At 41.2% G+C, this 10,464-nt stretch overlaps 1 protein-coding gene across 2 annotated transcripts; it reads left to right on the forward strand.

Annotated features, from left to right (window-relative positions):
• The first annotated feature begins 307 nt into the window (after nucleotides 1–307).
• LOC148012686 (uncharacterized) lies at nucleotides 308–6,346 on the forward strand. Of its 2 annotated transcripts, none has more exons than XM_087668804.1 (5): nucleotides 308–811; nucleotides 1,715–1,895; nucleotides 2,123–4,709; nucleotides 4,800–4,857; nucleotides 5,350–6,346. In XM_087668804.1, the coding sequence occupies exons 1-5, from the start codon at nucleotides 629–631 to the stop codon at nucleotides 6,097–6,099; spliced, it is 3,759 nt and encodes a 1,252-aa protein (XP_087524930.1). In that variant the 5' UTR covers nucleotides 308–628; the 3' UTR covers nucleotides 6,100–6,346. The 2 variants fall into 2 exon arrangements, with proteins under 2 accessions (XP_087524930.1, XP_087524931.1); XM_087668805.1 differs by lacking the exon at nucleotides 308–811 and adding an exon at nucleotides 883–1,112.
• Nucleotides 6,347–10,464: the final 4,118 nt, after the last annotated feature.

The following is a 10,464-nucleotide window of genomic DNA, read 5'->3' on the forward strand; positions in this document are numbered from 1 at the left end:
CCTCCCCCATCAACCAGCCTCTGCCATGTTTGCTGCCATAAATACATGAATGGAGGAAAGGGAACGAGCATCATTAATCAAAACAAATATTAAATTATTAATTGGGCTATCAGTCAATCAGAAAAAGCCTATCTCATTTTGATCCGTTGTGCATTGTGAAAGAGAGAGAGAAAGAGAGAGAGGGAAAGGAAAAGAATTACTTAAGCAGAGCCGTTGCTTCATGCACAGAGAGAGAGAGAGAGAGAGAGAGAGAGATTGCTTTTTTGCTGCTTTTGTAAGTACTTAGTTCTTTACTACTGCGTGTCTATATTTGTGCTTGTCGCGATCGTGGTGATAGATATTCTTTGCTCCACACAGCTGTACCTAGAAAGCTTGTAGAAGGTTTTCCTTTACCAGGTGTCTCTGAGAGAGAGAGAGAGAGAGTTCTACTGCACTAGGCCAATTCATGGTGAAAACATGAGAGAGAAGGCACAAAAAGCTTGATTGTGAGATCAATGTTGTGTTGTCTGTAGTTGGGTTTTATTTCATTTTGTCCCCCCCGCCCGCCCCCCCGCGTTCTCTCTCTCTCTCTCTCCCCCTTTTGCTTTTACTTTCAAGGGAAGGGTTTATTGGGGGGGATTGAATTGATATGGAGCGTAGAAGCTGGCCATGGAGGTCTAAGAAGACCACACACAAGCTGCAAAAAACAAGCACTGCTGCTGCCGCTGCCTTGTCCCCCCCTTCTCTCTCAGGCTTGGTCCCTCTCCCCACACCCTCCCTCAAGCGCCATGCTGAATCACCTGCTGATGATGGTGGACATCATTGTCATCAGGTATTAGTGATGCAACCTGGAGCACACACATTGTGAAGCATATCTTGCCTGCATTTGCTGTTGCTTAGCACCATCTCTTTTTCACATGATACTCATCATTGTTACCAAGAATTAGTAGAGAGCAATTTGGGCGAACTGTGAAACGAAAAGCTTGATACTTTATCATAATCATCCAGTATGTAGTGAGGCAATTTGAGCTAAATCTGAAGCAAGTCTTGATGCCCATCATTGTGGCCAAGTATGCAGTGAAGCATTTTGGGCAAACTGTGAAACAAATCTTGATGCTCATCATAATCATCCAGTATGTAGTCAAGCAATTTGAACTAAATGTGAAGCAAATCTTGATGCCCGTCATTGTCATCAACTATGTAGTGTAGCATTTTGGGCAGGCTGTGAAACAAATGTTGATGTTCATCAAATTCCCAAGTATTTGGTGAAGCAATTTGAGCTAACTGGTTGCAGCAAATCTTGATGCGCATCATTGTCATCAACTATGCAGTGAACCAAATTGGGCAAATTCTGAAGCTAATCTTGCCTGCATTGGTTGTTGCTTCTTAGCATCTCTTATACACAAAATAATCATTTTCTTCAAAACATGATTAATCCAAGTCCTGGAGCAAATCTTGCCTTGCATGGTGCTGATTAGCATCTCTTTTAGACAAGATGATCCCTTTCTCCAAACAAAAAAAAATAACCCTTTTATTCAAACTTGATTTTTGCAAATTATGAGGCAAATCTTGCCTGCATTTATTGTTGATAAGCATCTACTTTACACAACATAATTTCTTTCTCCAAATCGAAACTAATGCAAATTAGGGAGTAAACCTTCCCTGCATTTTTTGGTCGGCATCCATTTTAGGCAAAGTCTAGACGGGATAGCTACTAATTCAGTAAATCTTTCAGGACGCCAGCATTCAAGCAGAGCTGAATGCAAAAACCGAAGAATCTCTCCTCTCTCAGAGGGATCAAGCACAGCAGGAAGTGAAGATTCTAGCTGAAAAATTAAGGGTCGCTGCGGAAGAAGCCACAGCTAAGGAAGACTTGGTCAAACAGCACTCGAAGGTTGCAGAGGAAGCTATTGCAGGTACTGTTCCTATTTAATGGAAGACGTCTCTCAATCCTTCTAACTTGTGCCTAAAGCTTAGATGAGTCTTAAATTGTGCCTTAAGCTAAGATACTGCCTGTGATTAGGTGTAATGTAGTTGTTTAATTACTCGTTTTTAATATTAGCACCAACCCACATTTGTCATGTTCCATTTTCATGTTTGCTTGAGAGGGCCATCAATCATTTTTTGTAAATTTTTTATATAGGTTGGGAGAAAGCGGAAGCAGAGGCTGCCTCCTTGAAGCAAGAGCTGGAAGCTTCAGTGCAACAGAGAATGATGGTTGAAGACAGGGCAGGGCATCTGAATGGAGCCCTTAAAGAATGCATGAGGCAAGTGAGACTTGCCAAGGAGGAGCAGCAGAACATGATTGAAGAAGCCATCCAGCACAAGACTCAAGAGTGGAATATGGTGAGAGCCGAATTCGAGGCCAAGCAGGCCGAGCTCACCCACCGATTAATGTCAGCGGATGCAGAGAACAGTGCCATGGCCAAATCTCTTCAGGAGAGAGCCAAGACCATTGCTGAAATCCAAGAAGCCAGGGTAAGAGCAGAGACCGAGGTAAGAGTACTTCAAGTAAAGATGGAATCCTTAGAGAAGGAGATCTCTGCTTTAAAGTATGAGCTCCATGTGCTTAACAAAGAGCTTGAAATCAGAACAGAGGAGAGGGAAGTCAATAGGAAGGCTGCAGATGCAGCCCACAAGCAACACTTGGAAAATGCAAAGAAAATAGCTAAATTGGAAGCTGAGTGCCAGAGATTGAGAGGTTTAGTGAAGAAGAGACTGCCTGGGCCTGCTGCATTGGCTCAAATGCGTATGGAAGTGGAGGGTTTTGGGAGAGAGAGCCATCATGCAGACCAAGCTCAACCCAAAAGTCTGAGAAGAAAGGCTGCAATCAACAAGAGTGCAATTCATTCCTCCCTCGGTAATTTTCAACAGGAGCTGAGAGATGGAGGCACTCAGGCAGAAATTGAGATGCTCACGGAAAGAATGGTGGCTATGGAGGAAGAGACCAAGCTTCTCAAGGAGAGTCTAGCTAAGAGGAATGCAGAGCTGCTGGCTTCTAGGCAGCTCTGTGCTAGAACTGTCAATAAGCTATCTGTTGCAGAAGATAATTTACAGTCATTGCAAGGAACACCGAGACGAGGGTGCAAAAGTGCAAGTATTGATGTGCAGAGTGAGCTAAGCTTTTCTGAGAATGGAGGGGGTGAAGACGAGGAGGAGGCAAGCTGTGCAGAGTCTTGGGCATCTGCGTTGATCTCTGAGCTTGCTCAGTTCAGCAAAACACCCAAATCACCGCATTCACCAGCTACTTGTCATCATCATCACGAATCCATGGACTCACCGTGCAGCCTCCATCAAAGCAGTCCTCTGGGGCAGAATGTCGGTGCCTCTTCCCCTGTGATTATTGATCATCAGTGTCAACAAGAAACTGCTCAACCAAAGAGACTTCACGAACGGCCTTCATCTTCTCTTGACGTGACTGATAATGAATTAGCTCAACAAAACATAATCGGCAGCAATGATGTTTCGAATATCAGTGACCAGTCCAACAAGAGTAGACAAGAGTTGCACATGTTGGGGTCAAGTGTCAAAGGTTTGGAAGGAAATGATAATGATATAGCTGTTGTTGTCAGTAGTGCTGGGAGATCTTTGCCTCTTAAGGAGAGGAAGGTACTGAAGATTGTGGCCAGCAAGGAGCAAGAGCTGCAAAAGGCCAACCTCATGTGCAAAGACCTCAAGTCTGAACTAGCCTTGATGGAGGATAAACTCCGATCTCTAAAGTCATCTGTATCAACATCATCACTCGTGGTATCTCCTGGGGGGGCAGGTGGCCCTGAGATAAATCTAGTGGTACTGGAAGAAAGCGTAAGAGATGCGACACATGCACATGAACTACTAGGAAAACTAGACAAGGTACTGGATGAGATGCGCATTGCGGTGGCTTCATTAGAGGACACGGACAGTGAACCAGAAGACAATCATGTTGTTGCTAACCTTAGCACTTCAAATCTGCAAAATGATCCTGCAAACCAGCAGCAACAAACAAGAAGTACACTCATTGAGCCCTGCAGTATCAATAGCACCCCTCTTCAGGCAGCTAACCTGGGCTTTGTGTTTTGCAAACTCATTCTAATGCTGGAAATGTTACGAACACCATCCGCATCATCATCTCACCCTTGCAATGGTGCCATAACTTGCAACGAGCCAAAAGGGCATATCAATGTGGCTCTTGTCAATGCAAAGGACCGATTCCTCATTGGAAAGGCAACTGCCATGGAGTTTTTGTTACGATTTGCCATTGTGTTAAGTGGGTTATGCAGGGCAGAATCAGTGGAGTTGGAGGGCTTGTTAGCCAAAGAGATATCAAGTGGTGCTGGAGCCTGTGATGTCGATAAAGCTGATGATAATGGTGAAGCCACCAAGAATGATATGTTGCAAACTGGATATTGTCATCATCAAAATGAGACTCAACTATTGAAGGATGAGAAGACAGCAGTGGAGAAGCAATTGTCTGCCACCCTGGAAGACCTTCAGCGCTCAGAGCGCGAATTGGCTGAGACTAAAGTGTCATTGCAAGGTTTGCTAGCTCAATCACAAGATGAAAAGTTGAAGCTGCTATTGGATGAAGAAGGCAGAAGGGCAGAGCTGCAAACTCAGTTGGAAAAATCCCAGGTGGAGGTAGGCAAGCTGCAGAAAAGTGTGGCTCATTTAACCATAGAGCTTGCAGATCAAAAGCAAGCACATGAGGTGGTAAGCTCCAGGTGCGAGGCGCTGGAGCAAAAGGTGAAAGGGTGCGTTCAATCAACCAATGATGGATGTATGTGTAGGTTTTGATTTCATGCACGTGTTTATTATGTTGACATTAGTATGTTGTCCTGCAGGTATGAAATGGAGAAAGAGCAGCGCCATGTCCCTGAAGAGGATGTGGAATTGAGAAAGGTAGAGTTGTTGCACACATCTAGTAAGGGGGAGTATGCTTGACTCAGTTGTGTTAGAGGGATATATCAAATTCAATCTATGCACACATAGAAGAGATGAGAAGATGATGCATAGTGTTTATTTTGATACATTAGTTTCTGTTTGACTTGCCATGTGACATGAAGAAGATGAGGAACTGAGAAAGGGACAATTGTTGCACGCTGGATGTGTGTTTGATTTGGCTATATTATATTTACTTACTGTAGGTATTGCTAAGGTTATAATGAATAGCATTCAGATTTGTTACATCATATTAGATTTACATCATATTTGTTCCATCATGTTTTATTGAGTTGCATCTGACAGTATCCGTTTACTTAAGGCAGGCATTTGCTGAGGTGATAATGCATAGCATATATTTTGATACATGCGCTTGTACTTATGCATCAATATGCATCAACTGCCCACTCAGGCTGATAATTTTTCTGGTCATGTTTGGGTCAATGTGGGCAGGAAAAGGAGGTGGCAGCGGCCAAGGAGAAGCTTGCAGAATGCCAAAGGACCATTCTGGTGCTGGGGAAGCAACTGACAGCATTAACATCATCGTCAGCACCACCATCTCATCCACCCACTACTTTGCACTCCCGAGGGGTGTCCTTTGACTCCCTAGATTCCACTCCCTTTGACAGGTCTGCAGAATATCAGCATTTGCCCTTAGACGAACAGACACCACCGGGGGCAAATGGCCACCACTGCTGCCGCCAGAGTGGCAATGGTGTTGCAGCCAGCCAATCCTGGCGTCTTGACGGCCACCGCTACCACCACCGTAATTATGGCCATTACCCTCCTCATCACCACCACCAACGTATGTATGCTGATGTTGAGGGGCCCCATCACAGTAACCACAGATCCAATGGTGCCTACCACCAGCCATCTGCTGCTGCTGATGTGTACCTGCAGGATGACATGGGATCGGGCCGCTACACCAGCCCCACGGACACTACCCTCAGCTCACCGCCAGTGTCCCCACCGACCATCGAGGATCGCCGCAGCCATGGGCATAGCGGCCACAGTTCCCACCGGCACCGTGCCAGGAATGGGAATGCCACCATCCGTACAAGCCTGGCCAGCACCATGGAGGCCGCTGCAGCCGCTGATGCGCAACCCCCGATAACACCCAGATCTGCCAAACCCCCCAAGCCTGGCAGCAGCTCCAGCTTCAGCAAGTTATTTACCAGATCCTCCAGAAATCACAACCGTTAAATATGAACCGATTTCCCTCCCCTAATCATCATAAGTATCATCATAAATCAAGATCTAATCTGGAATCACTGCAAAACCCCACTTGTATGATGCATCTCTATATCTCTTTTTGGCCCACACAAGAGGTTTCCTTGAAATAACCTAAAAGGTGACAAGCTCACATTTTTGGTGTCTCCTTCTTGTACCTTGTACCTACACTCAGAATGATGAAAAGTAAAAGATCTTATGCAAAGAAAAGCATAGATGATGCATGGATGTGTATTTTGGCCCACACATGATAGCTTTGCTTGAAATAAATCTAAAAGGTGACAAGCTCACATTTTGGTGTCTCCTTCTTGTACCTAAAACCAGGATAATGAAAAGTAAAGATCTTATTTAAAGAAAAGCACAGATCATGCATGGATGTGTACTTTGGAGTTCAGTGCAGAGAGTTTGAGTTACTAGTAGTGGGTAGGACATGAACACCTATAAAAAGTCTTTAAAAACACCCCATTATTTGGGGAGAGGAATCCAGATAGGGGCACACCCCAATTTTAAGATGATCAGCCCTTACAAGGTAACCTATTACTGGGCAAAAGGAATCAGCCAGTGAATGTTCATTCAAGTGACCCCCATTTAAAGTCAGTCAGCCCTTCAAAACAACCCATCATCCTGGGAAAGGTATCCAGCTGGAATATGCCAGTGCAGATTCTGCTTCCTTTCCTGGTCCATGAGTCCAATCATTTCCCTAGATTCCGTCCATTGATTCCATTTTGCTTCTCTATCATACAACCATCAGTAAATAAAGCAGCTAATTCTTATCATTAAATAAGGAAAACCCATAAATCACTACAAGAGTAGGGATTGTTTTTGCTAGTGTTCTGATTCAGAATTCACCTAAATAAGGAAAACCAATAAATCACTACAGAATTAGAGATTGCTAGCTGTGTTCTGATTCAGGATTCGCATCAGATAGATGGATGAGGGGAATGGACTGAACATTGGGCTTTGATTCTCTCTCAGAGTGTTGTAAAAACAACGTACAGATTCACTGCAATGGTAATTTGTAAGGTTATTCGGTATGGTCTGTCTGGACTCTGGAGTCTGCATCCTTGATTCAGAATTCATAACATTGTTTACCAACAAAAAAACAAAAAACGGCCCTTTTCGGCGCTAAAAGTGATGAGATGCCAATCCCCAGAATATTGTAACTCCAGATACGAATCTGACAAAAAATCTTACTAAGAAAAAGCATGCATCAGACTTGTATATAGGCTATGAGGATAAATCAGATAAACAAATGCGCCTCCACTCTTGGGAGTTTAAAAACGTTCACATAACAGTAAAAAGAGTTGTATATAGACTATGGTATGGTACTGTACTACTCTTCCCTTGGAGCATGCAATCAATCTATTATCTAAGACTTTAGTGCTACTCTTCCCTTGGAGCATGCAATCTATTATATATGCAAAATTTAAGCTGCATGCAATCTATTATATATGCAAAATTTAAGCTTGCATTCTCTTCTATTGAACCTAAAAATTAGTAGATTGAGTTTTCCATTGAAGCTGAAAATTAATGGGATGAACTTTAGCCCAATGGCTATTTCTTTCTGGAGGTTCTTTGGAGTTCCAAAAAGTTAGATATCTTTTGATGAACCAAAAATCCGCCCGAAAGACTCAACATAAGGTCTTTTAGCCCAGCAGTTATCTTTAGAGGTTCTTCGATAAAACAAAATTAGTTACTTTGATAAAATCTTTGGCCCAAAATGATCCAAATCATAGCCTTTATTGAGCTAAAAATTTTAGACTATTTTTAATCGATCAAAAATTCACCCAAAAGACTCACTGTAAGGTCTTTTAGCCCAATTGTTATTTTTGGAGGTTTTTCGATTAAACAAAATTAGTTACTTTGATAGAAAATTTGGCCCAAAAAAACTCAAAAGTAAGTTCTTTTAGAAAGATTTTCTCCCATTTTTCCAAATCTTAGCCTTTGATTAAGAAAATGTTAGTCCACTTACTTACAATCAAGAAATCATGGAGAACCTTTTTAAAAAAGAACTTTAGGATGATTGCACGCTATGACAACTAAAATAACCTTACTTTTTGGGGTTGCTGTACTCAATGTTGTGATGAAAGTTGACATACTTTTTTTTGGGTAACCAATGTGATTGAGGCAATTAAGGTTAATTTACTGTTAATGTCGAAGATCGTGCAATTCATGCACACAACGTTGTTGAAAACTCACAAGAGGCCTATACATGTGCATCAAAATCAAGGATGCCCATTGCCCATAAGAAATTAAAATTTGGATTGTTGAGCATTTCATGCTTTGTATCTTTTTCTTGACAGTGTCTAAAAAATTGATACATTGGATTGTCTAGCATTTCATGCTTTGTGTGGATTGTTTAGCATTTCATTGCTTTGTGTCCTATTAATTGATTATTTAAAAAACTATGTAACCGATTCTCAAGAAAAGTGAGAAAAGTGTTATCCCAAGAATTAACAAAAAAAGTCTCAATCACGTTTACACCAAGCAAAATGCGCATTCCAAAAAATTGTGATAGGCTTAGCAAAGACTCTGAAACCCCTATTGTAATCTTAGTATCCATTTTGAGTATCGTGAATTTTGATTGTTTTGCATGTGAAGATACACCTAAAATGTGAAGCAAGTTTAGAAAGGCAAAGCTAAAAAACATAAAAATGTGTTCATGAGAAATATATTTGTATTTTTGTGTGTACGTGTATGTGGGCGAGATTTGCATGCATGTATGCTCACATGTGTGCATATGCATATTGATATAAATATAAATATACAAGCATATGCAAGAAAGATTACCGAAATACTCCTACATTTTGTGAAGATTTCCAATATACCCCTCAAAATTTAAAAAGTACCAGAATAATATTGTATCCTTTTTCAGTCAAAATGCTTTAGCATAAGCACAATTCATTTTTAAATACTCTACTAGGCACTCTGTTCTTAGCTTCTCTTGGCACTTTGTGTTGGTGTTCTCCCGATGCTTTGCATTGATATTCTCTTGTGGTGACTTGCATCGAAGTTTGAAGCACCAATATTTTCAATACTTAAGAGTGCTTCACATCCTAATGCATATCTCATGTGACAATAGGGTTCATAGGTGGTTGAGTCACAAAAAAACCAACCACGAGAGACCCCAAAGTTTTTGTGTTATCTATAAGTAATTATGTATTAAAGAACATAGTTTCACACACGTATAAACATGCTCTAGAAATGTACAAAGATATTTAAGTATTTCTTAATACGATTCTAGGATATATCTAAAACTATCAAGAATATTGTCGAATTCATAGCAAAAATTTAACTTACACATCTACTTATATACCATTATATTAGTAATATCCCTACACCCTTACATATAGTGATTCTAAAGTGCCATAAATAGATTAGTGCATATTACAATTTTGTGCATCTCAGCCATATGAAAAAATGAATAAATATAGAAATATACATGTTGTGTAAGATAGATTCATTGTTCCATATCAATTATCAATACATAAGAAATAAAACTTAGCAATATGAGAGAGAGATGTGAAATACACGGGATCTAGAACATAGCAGATGTGGAAGCTATGGAGGTTGAAAGAGGAAAAAGAAACTCATGAAGACATTGACCCTGACTAGGACAAATTGTTACACAAGTGAATTAGGTTCCAAGATTGAGATTTGGACTCATAAACACAATCTTGTGTTTATGAGTCCAAGATTGAGACTTGGACTTATAAACACAATCTTGTGTATTGACAGTGACATGACACTTTACTGGTAAGAAAAGAGTACTATCATTGCATTAGAAAAAGACTACAAGTACAATGCTTTATAGGAATTGAGTGGTGGTACTTTCTCCTACTGTGTATATGGGATTCTGGTCCTGAGCCATCACTGCTTCTCACAAAGGGACTAAAGTAGGTGTGATTGCAAATATCTCAACACCCCTCCTCAATCACAACCAAAAGTACAAAGTGTGTAGAGGCTTTAGTGAAAACAACACATGCAAAGTGTGGGCACACCATAAACATGGCAAAAACACCAGAGGCTGTTGCAGAAAAGGCTAAGTGTGGGTACTACAAACATGATGGACATCCAGAGGCTGTAACAGGGACCTCACAAAGTGTACAGAGGTTGTAGTACAAGGATAACTAAGGAGTTTACAAGTTTATGTTCGAGGCATTAGGGCTAGGAAATACAAAACTAAAAAAGTCTATCTAAATAGAAGGACTGATGAGGTTTGTCCTTCTCCTGGTGGTCTTCTTCTTCTTCTTCTTCCTTTGCTCCATTTTCTTCTTCTTCTTTGACTGCAACTAAATAGGCCTTTTGGGAGCTCTTTCTGGCATGGCAGAACTTGTC

Source organism: Lygodium microphyllum, chromosome 27 (genome assembly GCF_053477565.2).
Source record: "Lygodium microphyllum isolate KBCC chromosome 27, Lygodium_microphyllum_v1.1.10, whole genome shotgun sequence".
NCBI lineage: Eukaryota > Viridiplantae > Streptophyta > Polypodiopsida > Schizaeales > Lygodiaceae > Lygodium > Lygodium microphyllum.